General features: G+C 59.2%; 8 protein-coding genes across 8 annotated transcripts; 5 read left to right on the top strand and 3 right to left on the bottom strand.

Moving 5' to 3' along the window:
- Positions 1-937: 937 nt before the first annotated feature.
- PSEUBRA_003364 (Dynamin, GTPase domain protein) lies at positions 938-3,457 on the top strand (the record flags this gene model as incomplete). Its single annotated transcript, XM_016436498.1, has 1 exon — positions 938-3,457. The coding sequence occupies one exon, from the start codon at positions 938-940 to the stop codon at positions 3,455-3,457; it is 2,520 nt and encodes an 839-aa protein (XP_016292184.1).
- Positions 3,458-3,606: 149 nt separating this feature from the next.
- On the bottom strand, positions 3,607-5,382 carry PSEUBRA_003363 (uncharacterized protein; the record flags this gene model as incomplete). Its single annotated transcript, XM_016436476.1, has 1 exon — positions 3,607-5,382. The coding sequence occupies one exon, from the start codon at positions 5,380-5,382 to the stop codon at positions 3,607-3,609; it is 1,776 nt and encodes a 591-aa protein (XP_016292183.1).
- A 1,658-nt stretch (positions 5,383-7,040) lies between these two features.
- Positions 7,041-9,818, top strand: PSEUBRA_003362 (Sds3-like protein; the record flags this gene model as incomplete). Its single annotated transcript, XM_016436497.2, has 1 exon — positions 7,041-9,818. One exon carries the CDS (start codon positions 7,041-7,043, stop codon positions 9,816-9,818), a length of 2,778 nt encoding a protein of 925 aa, XP_016292182.2.
- Positions 9,819-10,121: 303 nt separating this feature from the next.
- On the top strand, positions 10,122-12,140 carry PSEUBRA_003361 (Oxidoreductase FAD/NAD(P)-binding; the record flags this gene model as incomplete). The annotated part of the gene is made up of 1 exon (XM_059465026.1): positions 10,122-12,140. The coding sequence occupies one exon, from the start codon at positions 10,122-10,124 to the stop codon at positions 12,138-12,140; it is 2,019 nt and encodes a 672-aa protein (XP_059321392.1).
- A 286-nt stretch (positions 12,141-12,426) lies between these two features.
- PSEUBRA_003360 (uncharacterized protein) lies at positions 12,427-13,625 on the top strand (the record flags this gene model as incomplete). The annotated part of the gene is made up of 2 exons (XM_059465025.1): positions 12,427-12,736; positions 12,814-13,625. The coding sequence occupies 2 exons, from the start codon at positions 12,427-12,429 to the stop codon at positions 13,623-13,625; spliced, it is 1,122 nt and encodes a 373-aa protein (XP_059321391.1).
- A 2,374-nt stretch (positions 13,626-15,999) lies between these two features.
- PSEUBRA_003359 (uncharacterized protein) lies at positions 16,000-18,676 on the top strand (the record flags this gene model as incomplete). Its single annotated transcript, XM_016436463.1, has 2 exons — positions 16,000-16,265; positions 16,429-18,676. The coding sequence occupies 2 exons, from the start codon at positions 16,000-16,002 to the stop codon at positions 18,674-18,676; spliced, it is 2,514 nt and encodes an 837-aa protein (XP_016292181.1).
- A 99-nt stretch (positions 18,677-18,775) lies between these two features.
- Positions 18,776-20,872, bottom strand: PSEUBRA_003358 (uncharacterized protein; the record flags this gene model as incomplete). Its single annotated transcript, XM_016436455.2, has 1 exon — positions 18,776-20,872. The coding sequence occupies one exon, from the start codon at positions 20,870-20,872 to the stop codon at positions 18,776-18,778; it is 2,097 nt and encodes a 698-aa protein (XP_016292180.2).
- An 880-nt stretch (positions 20,873-21,752) lies between these two features.
- On the bottom strand, positions 21,753-24,392 carry PSEUBRA_003357 (Glycoside hydrolase, family 5; the record flags this gene model as incomplete). The annotated part of the gene is made up of 1 exon (XM_016436448.2): positions 21,753-24,392. One exon carries the CDS (start codon positions 24,390-24,392, stop codon positions 21,753-21,755), a length of 2,640 nt encoding a protein of 879 aa, XP_016292179.2.
- Between the last annotated feature and the right edge of the window lie 665 nt (positions 24,393-25,057).

Below are 25,057 nucleotides of genomic sequence, written 5' to 3'. Positions count from 1 at the left end.
CGCTAGAAGCGGAAAATGCAAGAGCGGGGAGATAGCTTCACAGGACAGAGTAGATGCATCACAACATGAGAAGCACGACAGGGAGAGCGAAGAGAAGCTTAGCTCCCAAGGCTGGCTTTCTAGACAATGATGGTGTCGAGGACCGTCCCCACCGTTTGGAGAGTGCGCTCTGCAGGCGAGTTCTCGAGAGCGCGTTCTCGACCTAGGCAATTTGAGGTTAGAAAAGAAGATCGCGGTTGCAAATGGCGATGCCAGCTAGAAAAGCGTTGTGTTAAGCTCTTGACAGTGTTGTTCTTTCAAAAAGCGCGCGAGCTGAAAATTGCGCCAAACAACAAGACGGCGAAGGACCAAGAAGAAGATGCGAGGCTGCTGCACATCACCAGTCAGCAGCCTCAGGGCAAGGGACAATGAAAATAAGCAACAGCAGGTCAGTCTCTTGCAGAGGGTGTGACTTTGAGTGGTACGCGACTCAGACTCTGTTGCTCTGCTTTGCGCTCTGCTCTGCTCGGACTCCAAAACTGAGCGCAGCTGTGATTTGATGGCAGCTCGCTCGCTCAGTCACATCCCGCGCGACCCTATCCAAGTAGCTCGCTCTTCATCGTCTTCCCCACACCCAAGCAACCATTCCCCTCTACGCCCCTCTACGCCCCTCGACCCTGGACGAGCCTCAAACACCTTCTCACCGCCACAAACTCAGGCTCTTGGTCGCTTCGCTTGCTATCTGAACATCAAGCACAGGCTGCGCATTCAACCCGGCGCGGAGCTGTATCATTCGGACAACATCTCTGGAGCAATTCTAGCTGGCATTCGATACAAACGAGTGACAACTCACTCGACTGTTGCGCACCACAAGACTCTTTGGCTCGACCTCAGTGACCATTCAAACCGTCCTTCACCATTCCCGTAGAGAGACAACTTCTACCTCACAGCATCCAACATGGACGTCGACCTGATTCAGGTCGTCAACAAGCTCCAGGAGACCTTCACCGCCATTGGCGGTGATTCGGTCGACCTCCCTCAGATCGTCGTCGTCGGCTCCCAGTCAGCAGGAAAGTCGAGTGTCCTCGAAACCATTGTCGGCCGCGACTTTTTGCCACGAGGTAGCGGCATCATTACCCGTCGTCCGCTTGTTCTTCAACTCATTCACACTCCTTCCGCGAAGGACCAAGCTAAGCAGAGCCTCAAGCCGTCTCCGCGATCCTATGACCTTTCCGATGACCACGCGCCCGATATGAGCCGCGGTGGCTCCAATGGCTCGTCACTGGGCGGTGGCAGGACAAACACGTACGAAGAGTATGGAGAGTTCCTCCATCTCGACAAGCGCTTCACCGACTTCAACGAGATTCGCCGCGAAATCGAGAACGAGACTTTCCGTGTCGCAGGTCAGAACAAGGGCGTCTCCAAGCTGCCCATCCACCTCAAGATCTACAGCCCAAACGTGCTCAATCTCACGCTTGTCGACTTGCCCGGTCTCACCAAGATCCCCGTCGGCGACCAGCCTTCCGACATCGAGCGTCAGATTCGCAACCTCGTCACCGACTACGTTTCCAAGCCCAACTGCATCATCCTCGCTGTCAGCCCTGCCAATGTGGACCTGGCCAACTCGGACAGTCTCAAGCTCGCCCGCACCGTCGATCCTCAGGGTCGGCGCACCGTCGGCGTGCTCACCAAGCTCGACCTGATGGACCAAGGCACGCACGCTCTTGATATCCTCACTGGCCGCGTCTACCCACTCAAGCTCGGCTTCATCGGTGTTGTCAACCGCTCGCAGCAGGACATCAACGGCAACGTCTCGATGCTTGCAGCACGAAGAGCCGAGGAGGAGTTCTTCCGCTCGCACGCAGCCTACAAGAACATCGCCCACCGCTGTGGTACCAAGTATCTCGCCAAGACGCTCAATCAGGTGCTCATGAGCCACATCCGCGACAAGCTGCCGGATATGAAGGCGCGCCTCAACACTTTGATGGGCCAGACGCAGCAGGAGCTCGCCGCTTTCGGTGACACCACCTTCCTCGGAGACCAACACCGCGGCTCGCTCGTCCTCAAGCTCATGACCCAGTTCGCGCGTGACTTTGTCGCCAGCATCGACGGAACAACCTTTGACATCTCCACCAAGGAGCTCTGCGGTGGTGCGCGCATCTACTACATCTTCCAAGACGTCTTTGGCCACGCGCTCACCAGCATCAACCCCACCCACAACCTCACCGTGCAGGACATCCGAACGGCGATCCGCAACTCGACGGGTCCTCGTCCTTCGCTCTTCGTTCCCGAAGCTGCGTTCGAGCTGCTCATCAAGCCGCAGATCAAGCTGCTCGAGCCACCCTCCTTGCGCTGCGTCGAGCTGGTCTACGAAGAGCTGATGAAGATCTGCCACAACTGCACATCTTCGGAACTGCAACGCTTCCCGCGTCTGCACGCGCAGCTCATCGAAGTCGTCTCTGAGCTGCTGCGCGAGCGACTTGGTCCCACATCCGAGTACGTCCAGAGCCTCATCGCAATCCAGGCCGCATACATCAACACGAACCATCCGGCCTTTGTGCACGATTCGGCCAACATCGCACGCGAGCAGCGCGAGGCGCAGGCGCGAAAGCAAGTCGCCATTCTTCCGTCCAGTTCGAGGCGCAAGGGCTCATTTGACGATCAGGGCGATGTGTCGAACGACCTGTCGGACGATGATGCGGACAACAGTGGCAACTCGAGGAGTCTGACGGTGAACGGGGTTGGAAAGACGGGAGGGGCGAGGGACAAGAAGGAGCGGGCGGCCTCGACGGGCGATGGGCGCCCGCACTCTGCGTCTGCGCCGGACGGACGCGGACACCACACCATCGGCCACGCCTCCGCTGGTGGCTACGCTAACGGAGCCAACGCCGCGGGTGGGGCGAAGGATACGTTCCTCAACTACTTCTTCGGCGGAGCATCCGGTCTGCCCGTTGGCGGCGTGGGCCCATCCTCCGGGCTGGGCGGATACCACACCCCGGCACCGCACGCGCACTCGCCCCGTCTCCCCGAGTACAGCACCTCGCGCGAGCACAAGCCCAACGCCATGTCCGGTCGCACCGGCCTAGAAGGCAACTCGGCAGCATACGACATGAAGTCGCTCGACAAACACCTCGAAGCCACCCCGATCTCGTCCGCCGAATACGCCCTCTCGGACCGGGAGGAGTTGGAGACCACGCTGATTCGCAGCTTGATAGCCAGCTACTTCAGCATCGTGCGATTGAGCATCCAGGACCTGGTGCCCAAGGCGATCATGCATCTGCTGGTCAACTTTAGTCGGGAGAGCGTGCAGAACCGGCTCGTGGCGAGCTTGTACAAGGAGACGCTGTTCGAGGAGCTCCTGTACGAGGATGAGGGGTTGACGAGCGAGAGAAAGCGGGTGAAGCAGTTGCTGGATGCGTACAGGGAGGCGTTCAACACGTTGAGCGAGGTCACATTTAAGCCGGCGGGCAGTGCGTAGGTTACTCACGCTGTATTCTTGTCACACACGTTTTGCGCAAACCACTCGAGTCCGTCGTGCAAGATTTGACATTAACTGGGTCGTCCGATATGAAATGAGAAGATGCGAATGTGCGATGCTATGTGCAAGAAAACAAACAAGAATGAAAACTACGAGGAGGTGAGGAAGCGTGTCAGACCAGCGAAGTTGATCTCCTGGGTCAAATCCAGTCTGGCCTCTCCATCGTTTGTCTCCTGGGACAGCTTCCCGTGGACGGGTTCGACCGCAAACGCCCTCACCAGCCTCTCCAGGTAACCCCTGAACCTCTTCCTCAACTCCTCATCCCTAAACGCGCTCGGTCTGCAGGACAGTCCAATGCTCAACGTCTGCTCCTCCCCCGTGACGAAACCGACGACGTCCAACCCGAACGCTTCGCCCTGCGGAGTGTGGCTCTGGGCCCACGTGGCCTCTCTCACCCTCCACCCGTCCCCACCCAAACTTTCAACATCGAGCAGGCCGAGATTGGAGACGGTCATGGCCGAATCAAAGGGCGTCCTACTCGCTGCACGCTCACCAAAAAGCTTCTCCCATCCATTGGCATATGCCTCATCACGACCACCGAGGGAGGAATCCACCTCCTCCTCCTCGTCCAGCTTGCGCTTGCGGTTGGTGCTACGTTCGAAATCCGGAATGAACCCGAGAAGGCCCATGTGTTGCCGAGCCAGACTTTTTCCGCGCGGGCTCGCAAGTGTGGTCGCAAAGTCGTTGGTGAAGGCCCAAAAACGGGTCGTGGGGTGGAGCGTGTACGTGTCTGCATAGGACGAGACAAAGTTGCCCGACGTAAACGGCAGTGGCACCGGCGCGACTTCCACCGAAGGAGAGAGGGGGAACCCTCGCCGACGTTTCGACGGTCGAACCTCCTCGCGAAGCGAAATGGGCGTTGCGGTGCCAAGAACGAGGGCGAAATCATCCAAATTGGCCTCGTGCGAGACAGCAACCGCCGCATACAGCGCAACGAGCGACAGCGTGTGCAGGATCGAGTGCAGCGTCGCCGCTCTTGCTGCGGGGTTGGAAGGATCGACGTGGGTGCGAGCAAGACTCTTGAGGTTGTTGATAAGATGCGGAGCCGTGATGAGGAGGATATCGAGCGTAGGCTGACACAGCTTGGGCGTGCGGACGATGTCGTACTCTGTTGAGGTCGTGGTGGGCGACGGGGAGGCGGGCCACGAGGTGGGACCTTGGAGCTTGAGCTTGGCCTTCTTTGGCAGTGGCAGATGGGGAAGGAGGAGCTCTTTGAACGCTTCGTGCAGGAGATAGCCTATCGAAGGTCGGAAGTTGAAGATCTTGTCCGACGCAGGGGGGATCGGATCGATGGGTGCCGCGGTCGCTTCGGGCTCCTGGGACTGCAGAAGGAAGCGGAAGAGGTTGAGCGTGCCACGGCCGTCATTGATGACATGATCGGTAGAGAGCACTACGAGGCAAGCTGGCTCGCTCTCGATCCGGCTCAGCGTGACTTTCCATAGAGGACCCTTTTCGAGATTGGTCGACTTGGGCAGGCTGATGTGGTCGTCGAGGATGGCTTGCGAGAGCAGCTTGTTGGCACCCTGCGCTCCTGCTTGCTTTGTGACCGGCGCGCCGGTATGCAAGATTTGCCTGAATGTCGGTGTCGGGGTGATAGACGACCAACGAGGGGCCTTCGCACGCGGGGACTGGATGCAGTAGCCCAAAAGAGGATACTGCGCGAACGCCTGGTCGATCCTGGTCTCCAAGCGACATCGTAGAGCGTCGAAAGCTCGGTCGATGTCGCCCTGTCGGCTTGCACTCGCAAGATCGAGCTGCAGGATGGCCGCAGCACTGACTGAGGAGGGCGAGTTGACGCAGCGACGAGAGACTGCGTAGCGCTCGTGCAGGCCCAGGGATCGGGTCGGCGTTGTCGAAGTCGACATTGTTTGCGCTGGTGATGGCGAAGCTTCTTTTCCGGCTGAGTTATGGTTTTGCTGCTCGAGTTTGAAGATGTGCCTCAAGGCAGCCGGTTGCTGGACGAGAGACTGGCTGAACCTTGATCCTGAGGTAGCGTCTATATACCTTCTCGGCGAGCTCGGGGATGAATGATATGGAAGCATATCAACCCGCCCCGGAGGAAGAAGCTTTGGCTCATGTTGGTCTTCGCATCACTGCGAGAGCAGGGTCGGCAACTGACAGCCGGAGCACATCGTGGCCAGAGCTCCTCCCTCCTCGTGGGCGGGGAGTCTAAGCGTTTCGAGTGTTGCAATGTGAGACAAAGAAGACGGCGGGATGCGCTCATGGTGAGCCTGCCTGCATCCGGGCCCTTGACATGTCGCAGCCTTGCACGCGGCACTAACTGACTCGTGGGCTAGATTTTAGGAAAAGATTCCGAATGCAGCCAAAAAGGTCAGCAGCTCGCCGGACCCTGAATCGAGAAAGGTCGCGATACGCCGGCACCTCGCACTTTGCCGCCTCGTGCATTGTACGCACGCTGCGCTCGTCGTGGGCCATTGTACACGCGTACCGCTCGATAGCGTGCCGCAGCGACTCGCTGGCGAGGGGAGGTACCTGCTACGATGGAAGCTCCGGGGTGATGTGGGGGTGGAGTGCAGAGGACAGCCGCGGAGTCTGGCAGGCTGGGATTGATCTCGTCTCGGGCGGCAGAATTTGTAGGACTTGTGGAGAATGTTACGCCGCAAGGTTCCTCTCTTACGATGAAAAACGCCCGTCTCGCCCTTCGTTTCGACGCGTCTCGACCTGAGAAAGCCAGCTGCTGCCCAAGTTTCTCGCGGAAAGACGGGCGAACGCACGCTCCCTCGAGAAATTGCAAGTAGCGAAATCCGAGAATTTCCCTAAGGCGGCAGCAAGCACAGAGAAAGCAAGCCTGCCCGGACCAACCGCAAAGAAGGTCGAGTTTGGCTGGCTGGCTAAGCGGGCGGATGAGCGAGTCGGCGGATTGATTCGCAAGCTGCTGCTGCTTTCTCGTTTGCGACCCTTGAATCACACAGGATCGTGAGAATGCGAGGAGCAGTGGAGAAAGATTGCCCTCGGAGAAGCCTCCTGTTCTGCTTAGATCGCACCTTCCGATACCTTCATCCCTTCGTTAACACGCTCGCGCTGGCCTCGCTCGGATCTCCCGTTCGCGCTCTCATCACCGTCGGATCATCCGCTTCACCAGCACAGCATCCTTCGCAACGCCCGACAAGCCGTTTGGTCTGCTCTACAACAGCTCTCGCGACTCGCATCCTCAGCTCCCTGCCTCTCCCAGCTCGTGCGAATCCATCTCGCGGACAGCCGCGCCCATCCGTCACAGCTCTGCTCATCAATCGTCGCATCAGCCGTTCGGCCCCTCCGTTGTAGCTAGCCCGCTATCTCGCCGCACCCACCTCAGCACCCAGCTCTTGTTCTCTGTCGCGACAATGCGATAGGACCGTCGCCGCTGTCAGCTCTCGACCTCCTTCGTGAACCGCTTCTGCTCACGCAGCCTTGCTGTTCTACCGCCGTCGCCGGCTCACTGCGACACACGCTGCGTTCATCGTCGGCTGGTATCCAGCTGACCCCCTCGCCGCGCTTCTGCCGCCGCTGACCCCAGCTGATCATGCCCCCCAGCGCGGCCACTCAGTCCACCACTGCTGCTGCCCACACCTCCGCAGCCGCTTCTCGACACGACCCTGCCGAAACCTCTGACGCAGAAACAGAGCCTCTCCCCTACGACGACGACGAACAAGACGGTGCTGCCGACGACGTCATGGATCTCAACGATCTCGCTCAGCACGCGGCTGCCTCCGCTGCGGCTGCTGTCGACAGCGATCTCGATGCGCCCGGCGAGGCTGCCGACGTCTCTATGGAGCACTCTCAGCTAGAGCCATCACAGGCAGAAGACCCAGCTGATGAAGAGGATGACGACGACGACGACGGTGCAGACGGCCACGACGCCGTCCCCGGCTCCCAGCTTTCAGCCGCTCAAGATCCCAACTCCAACATGAGCTCGCCGCAAAAGACCGGCGGCTTTACAGGCGACGAATTCAGCGACGAGAGCGAGCTCACCGACGAAGACGACGATCAGAACGAAGACGAAGACGGTTCGTCGCTCTCAGACGATGATCTCGGTGGATCAGACGACGAGGATGAAGAGGAAGACGAAGAAGACGACGATGCAGACAGCAAGACCCACGAGGACGAAGCAGCCGAGGCGCTCGCCGCGCTGACTGGCGGTGCCGAGGGCGCAGCTGACGACGCAGGCGCAGCAGCCGGTCTCGATGCCCTCGCAGCCCTCGCAACAGCTGGCGAAGCCGATGCCGACGACGGCGAAGACGTCGACGAGGACGAAGACGACGATGTGTCCGATGGTGAAGTTGCCCAGACAGCAGCAGGGCCACGCGCCTCCCTGATTGGCGCTGCCAAGCCCGGTCGACTGCAACAGCTCCGCCAAGAAGGTGATGGCGACGATCTCAGCTCCGACATCACTCCCGAACCCGAAGACGGTGCAGACGGATCTGATCAAGAGGATGCCGGCTCGCCTCGCGACACGGATCTCGATCTCATTGCATCCATGAAGAAGCGTGCGGCCGCCACTGGTGGCGCTACCAGTCTACTCGAGCCAGAGCAGCTGGTCGACAGTCTTCCAGGATCCGCCTCTACCTCGCGAGCTGGATCTGTTCTTGGCGACGATGACGAAGCTGAAAAGGCCGATACCGTCGAAGACCACGATGCCGACTCAAAGGCACCCGAAGCCGAGCAAGCAGAAGCGGAACACCTCGACACCGCCGCAGGCACTCCAGCACCCGACGCCGCCGAGCACGAAGACGACACCTCGACCGACGAAGCCGCCATCCGACGACAAGACGCTATGGAAGCGCTCACCAAGATCGAGATCGGCTTCGCCATGCTGCGCGACCGTCTCTACGTCGAACGCCTCCAAGAGATCTCCAAAGAAGGCGACATGATCCTCGACGGCACGCATCCGGAACTGCTCCACCTCAACAAAGCCATCGAGATGCGTCGTCAGCGTCGCACCGAGCTCGTCGAGATGTGGTTCGAGCAGCAGGAGCAGCAGTACGAGCGCGTCGCCAAGGCGGAAGAGTTTGCCGCCTGGAGCATCTGGCGTTCGAGCTGTGCGAGCCTGCGTCGCGACATGATGGACGAGTATAGCCGCAAGCGCAGACGCCTCGATCGCGAGAAGCGCACCCTCGACGCACCGAGGCCCGCACGAAGGCATCAGATCTTCGAGACCGAGCTGGTGAGGAATCCGGACCGACTGCACATTCCATTGGACCCGGCGGCGCTGATGCAAGGCGGTGAGCGGGCCGAGGTGAACGGGGCGAAAGGTGGGAGGAAGGGGTCCGCGAAGCGCAAGGCGATCGCGCGCGAGATCGATGCAGGCGACGAGTTCGTGGCCTACCCGGACCTCAAAGGGCTTGCGGAAGCGGATGTCATGATGGACATCGAGCAGATGGGTATCCGACCGGGCGGTGTGCCACCAGGCATGTACGACCCATTCTACGGTGCTCCTGTCGGGCTCGAGTTCCAAAATCCAGAAGTGTACGCCATGTACGGCCCCGAGGCTGCAGCAGCAGCAGCTGCAGCGGCGGCGGCGCAGGCACACATGAACGGCATGCCGTATGGTCTTCCACCTGGAGCGCGTGGTATGCCACCACCGCCACCAGGAATGATGGCACCAGGCACGCCCGGATCCGTCCACACACCCCACCGTCAGGGCATGCCACCGCTCCCACCACCACCGCCCGGAGCGATGCACCCAGGCATGGAGATGGGCATGATGGGCTTCGACCCCTACGCCGCAGCCGAGATGGAGCGCGCGGCACGCATGCATCACCGCGAGCAGCAAGCGCGCATGGGTCTTGACCCGAACGATCCGCACCACCGAAGCTCGCCATTCCCGCCAGACATGTACGCGCCCTACCCACCGCATTTCCTGCCGCCTGGAGCGGGTGGGCCTATGAACGCAGGCAGAGGCGGCATGCCCCCCTCGCCGACCCCGCCCCATCGCAGTGGGCGCAAGGAACGCGGAAGTGCGGACGACGTCCATGCGAGCGGCGGTCGTGGTAGGGGTTCGGTCAAGACGACGGGAAGAAGCAAGCCGAGAGCGCATCGAGATGGTGTATCGCCACCGCACGGGAAAGGGAAGACGAACCTCCCTCCCCCACCATCGATGTCCAGCGGCGCGGTGGGCGGCGTGGACGAGAGGGATATCAAGATGAGCAATGGCACGGCAAGGCATCCGGCGCATAGGGACTCGGCCAAGGCGATGGGTCCGGGCTTTGGTGCAGGGAGACCGGGACCTCCAGCTGCGACGCCGGTCGCGACGGCTGCAGCTGCCGGCGTGGGCAACAGGAGCTTGTATCCGTCAGATTAGACGCCATAGCATGCAATGCGGGCTTGATTCTGCTTGCATCTCAATCCTATCATACCTCTCGTCCTTCATGTGTGTTTATTGAGTCAGTGTGGGAAACGCAGTAGTCACGATGGCTGTGAAAGCATCTTACCGTAATGCTGGATGAGCAACGTTATCAGATCCGAGCTGTTCCATCCTCGGACCGCGAATTTCGCCGAACTGCTTTTTTGGTTTTGGTAATCCTCTTCCTGGCCTTCTTGCCCACGGCTTGCCTTCGCACCATCATTACACCCAGAACTTCTCCTGCGTACTTTTCATTCGACGATGGCTTCGGCAGAGGCGTCCACTTCGGCGCTGTCCGTCGACGACACGGGCGCGCGCCACCTAACGATCCTATACATGACCCACACGGGCACTTCGGCCGACATTGCCGCACGCATTGCCCGCGATGCCCAACGCAAGCGCTACACCGTTCACATCTCCGACGTCGCCGACTACGACGTCACGGACCTCGTCAGCGAGTCTCTCGTGCTGTTCCTCGTCTCGACTACGGGTCAGGGCGAGTTTCCGACCGCCTCGAGGGGTTTCTGGAACTTCCTCCTCCGCAAGGGCATCCCAGAGGATATTTTGGGTGATGTGACCTTCGCCGCTTTTGGACTGGGCGACACGAGCTATCCAAGATTCTGCTGGCCCGTACGACTGCTGAGCCGGAGGCTGAAGGCGTTGGGCGCGGTGGAGCTGGTCGAGCACGGAGAGGGGGACGAGATGCACTATTTGGGGTTGGAGGGCGAGTTGGGACCGTGGGTGGAGAGGTTTTGGGGAAGGATGGATGAGGTGCTTCCATTACCGGAGGGGGTGAAGGAGATCGGCAGAAACGAGGTGCTACCTCCTGCGACAATCGTGAGGATAGCGGAGGGGAAGGCGGTGAATGGCGACAGAGCGGAAGACGGGTTCTGCAGGTATCTGGAGGAGCAAGGCTGGTCAATGTCGAGATTGGGCAAGAACGAACGCATGACAGCGACGGACCACTTTCAGGACGTTCGTCTGGTCGAGTTTGTCGATCCACCAGAGAGCACTGAGACCCTCAACGGAACCGCATCACAACTCAATGGCAGCAACGGGAACGCATCGCAAGTCCACTCTGAGGACAGGATCACATCCAAGACCTACCGACCGGGCGACGTGCTCTGTCTGCATCCGGTCAACGACGAGGCTTCTGTGACCGAGCTCCTAGCCCGCCTTGGACCCGACGGAACCACATTGATCAGCGTCTCTGGCACCACTGTCCCTCCCACCGTCCCTCAACATCCGCACATCATGTCCCTCAGAGACCTCTTCACCAACCACCTCGACTTTACCGCCGTCCCCACACGCTCGTTCTTCGACCAGATCCGTCTATTTGCCCCCGCCGGCTCGTTGGAAAGAGAAAAGCTCGACGAATACTGCGGCATCTATCCACCCGAGGAGCTCGCCAAGGGCGCCAACCCGCAAGATGGGATCGACGAAATGTTCGAATACGCCCAGAGACCGCGGAGGACGATCAAGGAGGTGCTCGAGGAGTTCAAGTCGGTATCCATCCCGCTCGAGTACGTGGCGGACGTGATTCCGTGGATCAAGCCGAGGGAGTTCAGCATTGCCAGTGGGCCTCCATCGTCGACTCCAGCAATGGTGCACTGCGGTGAAGACGGGCTCACGAGGATCGGCTCGGCTAACGAAACACCGCACGCCATTCAGCTCAGTGTTGCGATCGTCAAGTACAAGACGCGGATGCGGAAGTCGCGAACGGGTCTCTGCACGAGATGGCTTGCGAAGCTATCTGTCGATACACAGGTGCCGATCCTGCTCAAGCCGGGCTACCTTACGCTGCCACCACGAGAAGCGCCACTCATTCTGGTCGGCCCAGGCACCGGCTGTGCTCCACTGCGCTCGCTCGTCATGGAACGGCTGACGCATCCCGACGGACCGCCTTCCGAGATTCACCTTTTCCTCGGCTTCCGCTATCGGGCCAAAGACTACCTCTTTGGCGACGAGTGGGAGACGCTGCGAGCAACGCACCGCGACATCCTTCACATCCATACCGCATTCAGCAGAGATGGAGAGGACAAGTTGTACGTCCAGGACCTGATCGCGAAGGAGGAGAATAGGCAGGTGCTGTGGAATGCGATTGTACAGCGCAATGCGTGGATAGTCGTAGCGGGTGCGTCGGGCAAGATGCCGGAGCAGGTGAGAGGGGCGGTGGAGAGGTTGGCTCGAGAGTGCGGTGGCATGGACGAGGAACAAGCGAGCAGGTTCTTGGACAGCTTGGAAAGACAAAGGCGCTGGCAGGAAGAGTGCTGGGCGTGATTGGATAGAGAGACAGGTCGGAATGGCCGATGTGATTATAGGAAAGCATTTCGGATGGGCCGGATGCCAGACGGTGGCGTGGGAACACCGATTCGCGAAGGTGATTGCGCTCAGCTCCAAGATGGCCATCGACAAGCGGAGAGGCCTTTGGACTCAGCACGCTTGGCCGAAGTGACGGGACAATGTGTAGCGGGACAGATATAAGCGTCTCACCTTCCGTCTTGGCACGGAGCGTGACGAGTCCAATCGAAGTACTAGCCTCGATCACGCTCGCGCAACTTCCGCAATGTCTGCAACGACTCAGCAAGACGCGGGAGCTCCTTCCGCTCCTTCACTTTCTCAACAACCACCATCCTCACCCATCGACGGATTTGGCTCTCCCAGCCTCCTCACCCTTCCACCACCCGTCGACCGCAGCATTCGATCGCAATCATCAAGCGCTCCTCCCAGGCTGCATCTCGCCTCATCTGGCGGAATGAATCAGAGCAGGAGCGCGCGAAGCAGTTCTCTGCTACCTCGACCTTCCGCACCAGAGCTGGAGGAGGAAGTTGACGAACTGGACGAGTTTGATGCTCAGCCGTCCATCGACTTGGATTGTGAGCTGCCCTTTCCGCACTCTCTCGCTCTTTGCTTGGTCTGATGACTGACATTCTCATCCGCTTCGCTCCGTAAGCCGACGAGTTCGAGAGACTCGAAGCCGATAGCCTTCGCATGGCTACCCAGCAGCCGCACCGAAAAGCGGTGCCGGCCGTCGACCCTGTCAACAGCAGCAACGCCCTTGTCATTCATCCGCAAGCGTCGCAGAAGAGATCTTTCTCCTCAGCCATCGATCGTCGCGAGACTTTGGCCGAATCCTCGATGCAGTCTCACAAACGAGCCAAGGTTGGACAGCCCGCCGACGCCGCAACAGCCATCAAGCCATTCAAGCCGTTCTTCGAGGAGGAGTGGGTCAAGGAGTTGCTGTCTGAGAGCGAGGGCCCGCGTGCGCCTTCGCCTGCCGAGCCCAGCTTCACGAGCGGCCTATGCAAGCTCTCTGGCTCGCAAGAAGAACCTATCGTCATCCACGACACGTACGTTCCGTCGCCGGCCACTCAGCCCGCCAATCAACCCGCAACTCAGCCCGCATTCCTGCCCGCATTTCAGCCCGCAACTCAGCCCGCAACTCGAAAGCCCTGCAAATCGTCCGCGAGGCCTTGCGCCGTCTCCGCAGCCAGCAGAACGCATGCGCGCAAGAGAGCCAGCTTCAACAATGACCACAGCAGCAGCGACGACGACGATGTTCCACTCGCCTCCCTCGGTGCCTTGAACGGTGCCGCTGGCGACCCTGCACCCATCCTTGCGGCGATCAGCAAGGTCGAGAACGCAGTCGCAGAGCTGAAGAAGGCATACGAAAACGAGGTCGACGGCATGAAGGTCAAGCTGTTCGAGCGTGAGATTCTCATCGACAAGCTAAGAGCTCAGCAGAGAAAAAAACCCTCGAAGTAAGAAGTGGCCGCATCAAGAATCGTAGCAGTTCTGATGCGGACGCCGCCGTCATCTCATCGTGTCAAATGAAGATCCTCGCCGATTGTGCATTAGGCGCATCGATTGTTCGGCAGTCACCCAGAATGAAAGGTTGATCAACGCCTGCCGTGTCAGTGATCGGTCTCAAGGAGTGGGCTGTGGGAGCAGCCGAGAAGACCCTCGGTATCGGTACCGAAGTCTGGGGTCTGGTGAGATCGTCGATTGCGGAGATGAAGTATCTGTCACGCTGAGCAGCTGTGGATCGAAAGGGTCTCGTGACAGTCTGTCTCAGGCGCTGCCTCTGAGCCGAGTTGCGGCCAATCTCCGCCTGTGATGAAAGCGGAGCTGGTCCCAAGAATCAGGAGCACCAGCGACCTCCATCATAGCGCAGGTGATGTGTGCGGCATGATCGACGTGGAAAGGGCTTGCTCTTTTGATATTTGTCCGATCCATCCAAGCAATCGGCTGTCAGTCTTGTCGCCCGTATATTCCTGGAGAAGAGAGTTGGGCCGTGGGTTGACCCTTGACTGCATGGCGCGTGCGTCTCGTTCTTTTCGCAAGGGCTTCAGGCTTGAGTTAGGGATTGCTGTGCTTGCTCAAACGTTCGGGTTTGCAAGCCAGAAGCACCGACTAAGCCGTTCGAAACAGGCACGCAGGGGGCCTAGCAAGAAGCAACTATGCTTCCAGAACCCACACCGATGTCGGCGCGATAGCGAGCAAGGCTGATGCACGGGTACTTGTGCAAGCCACAAAAGGAAAAGGCCGAACTCCGTTATCAAACGGCTGACACTCTCTACGCCCACGCTGGGAATCCGTCTGGCCACGCTCGAGACGCAAAGCCTGCTCAATCGAGTCTCCGATGGAAGCAGATATGCCTTTCATCTTTCCGTCTCCGCAGTGCTGTGCAGAGAGCCCTCCGTGACAAGCTCGTTATTGAGATAGGATAAGGCGAAGCCCCTCTCTCCTTCGTAAGAGCATGCGTTCGGGCAGATCTTGGCTCAGTCGCGCATGGATTCTCTGTTGAAATCCACGCAAGATTGACATCGACGAGACAAACCTGCTGACGAGATGGAAGAACAGTGAGAATCGTCATGTGAGCACGAGGTGAGCCCATCGTCACCTTGAGACCTGCTTCGGAAGAATTTCGGTCTTTGAGAAGGCCGACCTGCACGACCGCCTCCATCGAGCTGCAAAGACGCGGGGGATCAAGGGATCAGCGTCGAGGGAGAGGACTGCGATCCGCGTCACAGCGGAAGGGAACAAACAAGAATCGAGCTGATCTGACCGGTCCAGCGTCGGCCCTTGTGGAATTTCTCGCTCAAATTCGGAAAATCTGAAGGAAATTCTACCTCGCTGCTTGCTCCTCGCACTGACCTGCACAGTGCAAAGCCTCGAAATTTCAGGCTTTTGTTTGGCAGAGAGACATAAGAAATTGCAAAACCCTGGCTGCTGCGCGCTCAACGGTGATCAAAGCGAGGCTCAGCGAGAGTGGACCCGGCCAAGACAGGGTCGGTCCCTGAGCTCTCAGCGGTTTGCCCTCGCCCCCGCCCTGGCTGGCTGGCTGGCTGAGCACAAGCCAAATTTCGAGGCAGCTCAGCGCGACCTTTTCACCGCACGCCCACATGCACACACTCGGCTGCTGCATTATCGACCAAAGCGGGTTTCGCCTGTGTTCGAGGTTGCGGTGTTGAGAGTCAATCCTGCTTGGGCGTGGTTGGCGAAAGAGTGTGGATCGTCGCTATTCCCTTTGGTTTTCCAGCTTGCCTCTCTTGTCGTCACTCGCTATCTCCGTCATCGTCGTCGTCGTCACCTCACGACAAAGATCATTCCTGACCTACGCTGCGGTCAACGATCTCTTGTCAACCGGATCACCCACGCCCATCACCTCTCTAGGTGCTCGTTCGCTACAGTCGAAGCATTTTCTCCATCCTTTCCGTCCTCGACTACGCTCATCGATCCATCACACACACAGGCTTTCGGTCCGGTGCTGAGCAAGTACCAAAGAAACAGGCTCAAGCATTTGCTGAACGCCACCTCTCGTTCATCGCCGACGTCGTTCTCAGGACCACCACGGAGCCTTCGATCAGGCTTCCTCTGAGCCCTACCAAGGCATTGCAATCTCTGCATCTCACGCCCATCCCGAGCTTCTGCTGCACAGTACCCATGTCTCATCGGCTCTAAGCCAGCAAAGGTGTAGCGACGACTCACCGTTCAACGGCTGCTCCATCGGACGATCTATCACACCGCGCGCCCTCTCGCTGCTGAGACGGCTGTCCATCGATTGCCTTCCTTTCCATCCCACCCCGGTGTACCTCGTCCATAACGTACCGATAGAATAGCATATAACTTCCTCAAGATGCTGTCCACACCTCAACCGTATCCCACCGTGGCCAACAACGTGCCTGCACCCGACGATGCGCAGATCGAGTCGCGCATGCCCACCGTCTGCGTCGACTATCTTAGTCACCAGTGGACCGACGAAGACGTGTGGAGCAGTTGGAAGGCTATGACCAAGCAGAAGAACCAGATCGCCAATGGTGTCAGACTCGAAAACGCAAGTTGGCGTACGTGGGCAAAGCAGCGTGGCAAGCTCAAGACCATCAGTCCCGAGACGCTCAACTGGTAAGTGTCGACTTTGCAGCCAATGTGGAATATGCTGACCTGCTCTGCTCGTGGAGCAGCAGTCGACCTGGCCGTTCGCATAGAAACCAATCACGATACTGACAACCAACCCCACGTCTGTTCCATTCTGTTACGGCTCCGTTCCGTCTCATCGACTCAATAGGCTCAAAGACAGCGACGTCACATGGCTCTACGGCCCTCTCCATGAGCACGTCGAGGCGGTACCTCCGCCCAAGATGGCGACCATGGCAGATCGCCTCGATCTCGACAACGGCCACCGCGTTCGCTCCATCCTCAAGCACCGCACCATTTCGGACATGCTCAACACGCCGGGGAGTGCCGCTTCTCCGAATGCCGAGCTCGAGACCAATCCGATCGACGATCTCATTGAAGAGCAAGATCGCAAGGCAGAGGAAGAAGCTGCTGCTACAAGCCAGCGTCAGCCGCTCTTTTCGGTCAAGTCCGATTCCAATCTGGTCAGCAAGGTGCCCAAGCGAGCCGGAAGCTCTCCGAGCGCTATGCCCTTGGTATCGGCGCAGAAGAAGATGTCGCTCAACAGCGGCCGTGCCGATAGCCTGGGACCGGAGGAGAAGCGACACATCAGCTTCAACCACCGTGTCGAGCAGTGCATTGCGCTCGATCACCAATATCCAGACTACGACGACTATGACGAGGAGGAATTTGATGAGGAAGAGGAAGATCCCAGCAGCGAGGACGAGGAGGTGCTCACGATGAAGTCGAGCCCAAGGACGTCGCCGGCCATTTCTCATGCTTCCGCTTCATCCTCGAAGCAGTCGGATTTGCAAGCGACCATCGCCAAGCTGGCTCCCACTCGTCTCAAGACGTCCGAGGTTTACCCAGCGCCCTCACCCGCAGTGGTAGACCCAAGCGGTTTCCTCGCCACTCGTGCCAACAACGGCAGCACCGTCTCGACGTATCCAGCGCAGTACGGCTATGCTCGTGCTGGCGTGCCACCGAGCCACGGCGACCCCACCGCACGAGGCGTCCAGTGGGACCTCGAGGACGACTTCAACGGCGACTTTGACTACTTTGACGGCCCAGACCTCGTCGACAGCTCGGGCGATCACCACGGCAACGCCAACGGCCCGGTTTTTAATACAGGCGACGCTGCGAGCAGCCCTGACGCTTCCAGAACCTACGGAAGCTTTTTTGACAACAGCGAGTCAGACAGGACTGACGGATCCACCTCATCCGCGTCGCCTCAAGACATAGCAGCCGCAACACCGGAGCAGTCGCAAGCCAGTGTTGCCCCGCGAGGCATTCTCAAACATCGCATTGTGCATCAGACCGCCTCTGAGGACTACGACTCGCCGCGCAGCTTGGAGGCCGAGGGTGACTACGACGTGCTCGGTACCTCACATCAGGACGCCTCGTCGTTTGGCGAGTCGTACGAGTCCTCTCGAGGTGACGACTCGCGCGAGCGGGGGCGACCATCGCAACGCCTGGGCAGCTCTGCAAGCTACGAGCGCATTCAGGATGCCGCGAGGCAGACCCGTGTACGAACCAACAGCGGCACTTCTTCCGGTCACTCGCCCACCAACTCGGCAGCCAACGGCAGCTATGATCGCTACTCGGCCGCCTCAGCGAGCCCCGCGTCCTCCACGTCACCTGCCAACGCGCGGAGTGGTGCACGGAGTAGTGGCGATTCCTTTCGGGCTGGCGGAGGCAAAGACGGAGCGCGAGATGGAGCTGATGGCTTTCGAGCTGGAGATGCAGCTGCGCACGGAGGAAAGGCGCGTACGGTCGCGAATCGGTCCCTGAACGAGTACGACTCGGACGGCGGGTTGGCCAGCCCCAACTTCCCAGCCAGCCCGCAGCTGGATGGCAAGGACGACACCGGGTCGAGCCGTTCGTCGCAGGACCGCGATGGCGACCGTTACATGTACGGCGGCGAACGAAGCTACTGGGCGGACGACAAGAAGGGCGGGTCGAGAGCTGCATCTGCACGGGCCAAGTCGACCTCGCCAGGCGCGGCCGGCACGGATTTGAGTGTCGATGTGGAGAACATCCCGAGCAACGCCCGTCCGGTGCCAAAAGCTGTCAGCGTCACGAGCCCCGATGGACCCGTAGAGGTGGGCCCGACACCGCTCAACACGCCGACCTTCATCCTCGCAAGAGCGAGCGGCAAGCGTCGGTCCGGATCCGGCACAGGCGCCGATATCGCCGGTGGTGGACCTTCCAGTCCGACCTTGCCCCGGAGGACCAGCGCTACAGGCGCACTCGTCGCCCCGCACAACTCGGAACCCCGCGTACCTCTTGCGCACGATTACGTCGAGGAGGACGAGGGAGGCATCATCGGTCGTGCGGTTGAGATCGTCAACACGGCGCGCGACCTCATCGGTGCGCTGCTGGGCACGGGCGATCGAGGTCGATCATGGCGCGAGGGCTGATCGCACCATCTTACATTCACGCCATCGTTTCTCTTATTTATGCTCGTACCATTTGTATTTGCGTCCCATCACCACGAGAATCTGCATCTGCCCATTTGTTTATTGCATCACCGGTGACTGGGTCGCATCGAGGAGGACGGCGTCGATGAGCGTGGTGAAGACCTGCAGCCAGTAGGCGAGGATGTTCTGCCTCTGCGTTTCGCTGCCATGGCTCACTTTTGAAGTGTTGTACAGCCAATCAGCGAAGGAGAATTGGATCGTGGTCGTGCCGCGGAATGTGAAGACGTGAAGGATGGGTTGACGGATGGCTACGCGGCCGATGAGGCGAAGATCGTCTACCTCGAGGGCCGCTCCAACCTTGCTCCATCTTCCGTCGCCGTGCTCGGTTCGCGACGCTTTGTTCTCGTGTTCTGATGTGATCGGATGAGAGGCGCGGAAGAAGCTCTCCACCTTGCCAAGGGACGAGAGCCAGACCATGGACGGGTAGCTCTCCGGCTTCATGACGCGATACTCGCTCTTCATGGTCTCCCACAACAACGCCTCGTCGAGCTGCAACCAGCTCTCTTTCGCTCTGCCCTCCTTGTACTGGTACGCGAGGTCGGATGATAGCGCCCAGAGGGTACACCTGTCCGAGTCGGATACGCTAGGCAGAGGGTCCTGCGGGCCGGTGGGCGAGGCGATGGAGGTCTGGGACCAGACGGCGGAAGAGGCAGGGACGGTGGTGGGGAAGCCGCTCATACACAGCCCGAGATAGCGTTGATGTTCAGGGAGCAAGGTGTCCCGCTTGGAGACCGCGTTGCTGAAGCTCCCGAGGAGACGATTCGGTCCGTCCCATTTGGTGTTGCCAGCGAGACCGCGGTGAGCACGCACCCAAGTTGTGGTCATATGCGCGGCCGCCTCGAGGAACGGTGCAAGCGTCAAGCCGCGCTGCTTGAGGATGGTCAGCAGGGCGGTCGTTTGGGTCGCGGAGAGAGTTGTGCTGAGAAACCCTGTATGTGTCCTCTCCGAAGTTTGCGAGCGCGGAGGGAGGAGACCCAGCGGGAACACCTCCCCTTTGGCGACGGTGCGGCGTACGAGCGCGATGAGGGGAGAAGAGAGCACCCGACCCACCCTGCTTTCTCGCGCAAGGGCGAAGGCCACCATCCTCCCCACCATCTTCTCGATCGCATTCGGGGGCGTGCTCTTCCCATGCATCCGAGCGGCGTTCACCTGACGCGCGCGCTTCAGCTCGTCCTTGAGGGCTAAAGGTGACAATGGCGGCTTGGCCAGCGCGTCCCACACAGCTGGCTCGAGGCGCGTCACTTCCTCACCCCAGTTGAATGACCTGGGTGAAGGAGACGAGAGAACGCCGGCGATGGACGAGTGCAACAGGTCGAACAGAAGCAGTGTTCCAAGGCCGTCGCTGATTGCGTGGGATTGCTCGACCCCTATCCTCCCGGTGAACGGCCAGTAGTGCACCTTCAATCGGTCGCGCGGTGGAACACCGTCGGATGTGGATGCTGTGATGGAATCTTCCCAGTCTATCGGGTCGGTGTGGCAGACAATCGTCTCATCCAACCACCTCTCGAGGTCAGGTGGGGAGGTTACGACTTCGTACACGAGCGCCACTTGGAAGTCCACTTTGCGCGCCAGGAGGGGTGGTATGTTTGGGAGTAAGGGGAGGTCCAGATCGCGACGACTGGCGAGACGAAGAGCCACGGTGGGCCGCGCGAAGCGGAGCCGCCGGAGTGCTTCGCGGATGTGTGCGGGCGTCAAAATGCACGGAAGGGTGCATTGGGTGTTGTCTGTGGGACTCGGTGAGGTGTTTGACGACGAGGTCGGGAGTGCGAGCTGTGAGAGATCCGTTGAGGAGCTGACGGAGGAAGTCGCTGCGGAGGTGAAGTAAGACGAGGACGAGGAGGACAAACCGGACGAAGTATTCGGAATCGCGTTCGATTTGGATGTCGACGACGTCGGCAAGGTCGAGTCAGGAGGCTGGTTCGAGTTCGTCGAGGTCGAGGAAGAGGACAAGCTCAGAGTGCACGAAGCAAACATGTCGCCATGTCCATGAAAGCGCGTCTGCCAGTGGAGGACAAAGTTGGCCATCGAGTCGATGGTTCGCCACCACAGAGGGTGCGGTGAAGGGTGATACTGCCATCGGTAGGGCGAGGTCGAGTATGGTGGAGTGTATGCGGGGTGTTCAGAGGGATGAGACATGGCGAAGATGTGGTTGCCTAGACGCCTTGGTGATGGAGGAGGGCTGAAGGAGGGGAAGCTTTCGGGCTATCTGTGAAAAGGAAGGGTGGAGAGGGCTTGAGGTGTATGCACTGCTCGCTGAAAGATGTCTTGTCGCAAGGAGAGAGGTTGAAGATTCGCCAGTCCAAAGGCCCTGTGCTTTATAGGATGCCCTGATGGCGTCTCGGACCCCGACGTGTGTCGCTGCGAGACCGGTCGGATTCAGCTACAATCATTCGACACGCCGACTCTCGAGCTCGCTGACCCTGCAGAGCCACCCAGTGCCATCTGAGCGATGGCGCAGAGCCCAACCAAGGTCAGAGATGACAAGTGCATGCGCTGCGCAGCTCATCTAATCGAGATGGTTCGAAGAAGCAAGAAGACCGACGCTCATCGTCCCACCATCCCAACTTGCTGCTGGCATGCATGCACTTCGCCGATCTCTGCACGCAGTCTTGCACTGCTCCTCACGCGATCTGCAATGTGGTGGCACCTTTTCAGACGGCCGAGCACACTCCGTGGCAAGAAGCGTGCGTTCAAGGGTGGCTGACAGCTGACACTTGTGCATGCCATGGCGACATTCCAGAACTAGGGGCTTTGCAGAGTTTTGCAGTTGCAGGACGCGCTGTTCGAAATTGGGCCACGAGGCACACTTCGGCGTGACCCATTTCAAAAGCGACACAGCTAGCACAGGTCAAGATCACGTCGTTTTGCATACAATACGAATGCATTGGTGTGCAGGTACAGCGAATAAAGTCGGGCTAAAAGTACAGAAGAAGCGTTATTGTCCGTGGTCAAGGTTTGAGCACTTTGAGTGGGCGAAAAGATGAAGCAAGGTCCCATCCGACTATGACCGCCGCTTTCAGCCGCTACACGGCCATCCGGAGGCACTGTAGCCGCCCAAATTGTACTGATCAGAGGGATAGTTGCATCCGCTGATCTCGGTATAGACAGGACTGTTGAGATCCGGTCGGAACACGGAGCCAATCGTGGGGGCAGCGGTCGGCTGTCCAGCTCCCGTGGCAGTCACCGACAGGGTGGGAGCCGGGACAGGCGTGAATGACTTGGTGGCCGTGTAGCTGGGCATCAACGAAACGGGAGTGTTCGCCGAGACGAGCGACTGCGGCGGATAAGGGTTGGCTGCCGTGTTAGGCGAGTAGCTTCCTGCGCGGCCCGTCTGCCACGACTGGAAAGCGCTTCCCCACGTGGCCATTGGCACCGATGTGCCCAATCGAGAGGCTTGAGCAGCACAGGCACCACTCGATTCGACCATTGGATTGGTCGGCATCCAACCTTGCTGCAGTCCCAACGAGTACGACCACATGGGTGCGGTTGGCTTGCCTGTGCTCACGCTGTTCCCGATCTTCCAAGTCCAGAAGAAGAAATCGCGCAGCGAGTCCATCGAAGTCAATGCAAAGCGGCGCAGGCCCAGCTTCATCTCGTCCGAATAGTTCTCGTAGTCGTTGAACTGCTGGCATGATCCCATCCTGGGGTAGTTCCCTGCAGCAGGGCCCGAGTAGGTGCCGTCGTAGCGAGTTCCATCGCGAACACCGTTCAAGAAAAGACCGCAGTCGTTGATGGCCAGCGATATCTCTCCTCCCATGGCGACGCCCATGTTGGCTCGAGCATTATCGAGGAGCGGCCTGAATTGCTGGCACGGCTTGAGGATCTGTACATCCCACGGATCCGTGTTCTGTGGGCCGAAGCAGAGGTAAGGATGCGTGTCCCATGCGATACGGTCGCCACCACTCAAGAAGCCTTGCCACGAGTTGAGCGGCAGGAAGCCATCGTGGATGGTGATGTAAGGGCCGTTGCCGGCACCAGTGCCAGTGATGGCGCGCAAGGTAGAGTAAAGCTGCGAGTACCACGATTGAAGCGCCGACTGTCCGATTGTGATGGCGTAGGGCTCGTTGATGACGCTGAACATGGGAACGACGTTGCGGATCTCGGGTTGGCTGATGAACTGGGTGACCTGTCGGATGTAGTCGAGCGTGCGATCCCCGTTGGCTCGGCCCATCAGCCCTTGCAGGAAGTTGATGAAGCCAACACGGCCAGAGTGATTGTAGGCATTCTGCGAGCCAGGAACGGCATGGAGGTCGAGGTTGATGCGGAGACCATATTTGCGCGCCCACTGGATCGCCTTGAGCACGTAGTTCCAGGAGACTCCTTCCAAGTAGGGCTCATTGGCGTACGTCTCGAATGCCCAAAAGCCGATGGGCAGTCGCACCCAGTTGAGACCAGCAGCGGCGATGCTGGCAAAGTCCTGCTCGGTGATGAAGGTGTCATAGTGCTCGGTCATCTTCTGTCGCAAGTTGTCGGCGCCGCCTTCGGAGATGTACCTCTGGGACAAGGAGAACTCGTCAAGGACGGGATTCGAAGTGTTGGCGTAGGGCTCGTAGAGAGCAGGCACGATGAAAGGCTCGGTGACGAGCCAACCGCCGAGATTGACACCGAGCATTCTGTTGCGAGCGTAGTCGAACTCCTGATCGAGTGGTGGAGTATAGTTCTGGGCTTGAGCGGTGTTGTTGAGTGGCTGCGAGGCCCATCGTCCGCCAAAGTTGTTGATGTAGGTGAAGTTGTTGCCATTGCCGAGGTCGATGACGGATCCATTGGTACCCCATACGGCAATCTCCTGCTGTGTTACCGGGTCCTGCGGGCCGTTGCTGGCTGTTCCAGGGGTTCCGGAGCCCTGATCGGAGCCGTTGGCGTTCGAGGCAGCACCAGATCGATTGGGTCTGTCTTCTTTGAGCAAGATCTGCGTGATAGGAACGACCACGGCCACGGTGAGGAGGCAAATGACAAGAGCGACTGCGAAAAGAATGAGAAGCTTCTTTTTGGGCGACATGCGCTGGTCTTTGCCTTTGCCATATTTGGCAAGACCGACAGCACGATAGTCTTTGGGCCCTTTTGCGCCTGCTTCGGCCTTGTAAAGATTCTGTTGCTGAGCTTTCATCGGCTTGGGTGCTTTTGGATCTAGACCGCCGGCACGATACTGTTCGATCTTTTCCAGGTCCATCGCCGAGCTCGATCGCCTGTGGTCCGGGAAGGCGGCGGTGCTCTCGTCGGGGAAGTCCTCGTAGATGCTTGCGGTGCCGCTTTGGCGCCAAAGCTGGTAGACCGAGTCGTAGTCGCTTTGACGGCGAGCACCTAGCATGTAAGAGCTGGCTGCGGATACTGGCCTGGAGTAGCCAACATTGGGGGGTTTGAAGGGTCTTTCTTGGATGGGCATTGGGTGGCCTGGCGATGCACTACGATCGAAGTAAGCAGAATTCGAGGTGAACATGGCGTCGTGGGCGCGCTCTTCCGGAGAGTGACGAGAACCCTGGCGGCTCCATCGTGGGCGCGAGATTCGTTGAAGTGATGCATCTCCGCTTGTGTCAGCGTCTGTGGCGAACGAGTTGTCGCTGTTGAGCAGAGGCTGCTCGACAGCAGCAGAAGGCGGCGAGGCAGGAAGCTCGTAGGATTCGGGTGCGCCCGAAGCGCGAGACCGACGACCTGGCATGATGATGACAGATGGGCGCAAGAGACGCTGCTGAGCTACGTCGGCGCTTCCGATACCGTGAGTGCGCAGTGAGATGTGAAACAGAGACTGTGTCGGATGGTAGACCGAACGTCACGATCTCGGAAGCGTCTATATGTCGACCCTTTTCAGTGAAGGCGGAAAGGGTCTGAAACGATGATGAGCGGCGGAGTGGATGGCTATCTCTCGTGCTGTAGATAGTCGTCAGCTGAGAAGATGGGTCAATGGATCGGATCGCATCGAGGTCTGATGTATCTTTCATCTCTAAGCTATGTCGTCGAACGGCAGTGGGGAATCAGGAGGTCGCCGACCTTCCGCGGATCGAAGCGCAGCCGAGCACCATCACTTCTCACGCCATCAGGGTCACGACCAAAAATAAGCATGCAGGGCGGGTTCGCGATTAAGCCAGGATACTGAGATGCCAGGTGACTGCGCCTCGCTTGTAACTAAAGCAGGTATAGAAGGGCGGCGATCTGGCTGCTAGACAGGACCGGCAATATGAACTTCGGCTCTCGCTTGGCTGCTCTTCGAAAGAGCGTGGGAAAGCGCGGCAAAGGGTCCGTGGAAGGGCTGTGTCGTCGGAAGACCACCATCGAGAGAGGAGAAAAAGTTGTGCTAAGCGAGCGGCCAAGAGATTTCTTCTCACG

Source organism: Kalmanozyma brasiliensis (genome assembly GCF_000497045.1).
Source record: "Kalmanozyma brasiliensis GHG001 unplaced genomic scaffold PSEUBRA_SCAF21, whole genome shotgun sequence".
Taxonomy (NCBI): domain Eukaryota; kingdom Fungi; phylum Basidiomycota; class Ustilaginomycetes; order Ustilaginales; genus Kalmanozyma; species Kalmanozyma brasiliensis.
The sequence above is the reverse complement of the archived record's forward strand: the minus strand, read 5'-3'. Positions and strand labels throughout refer to the sequence as shown.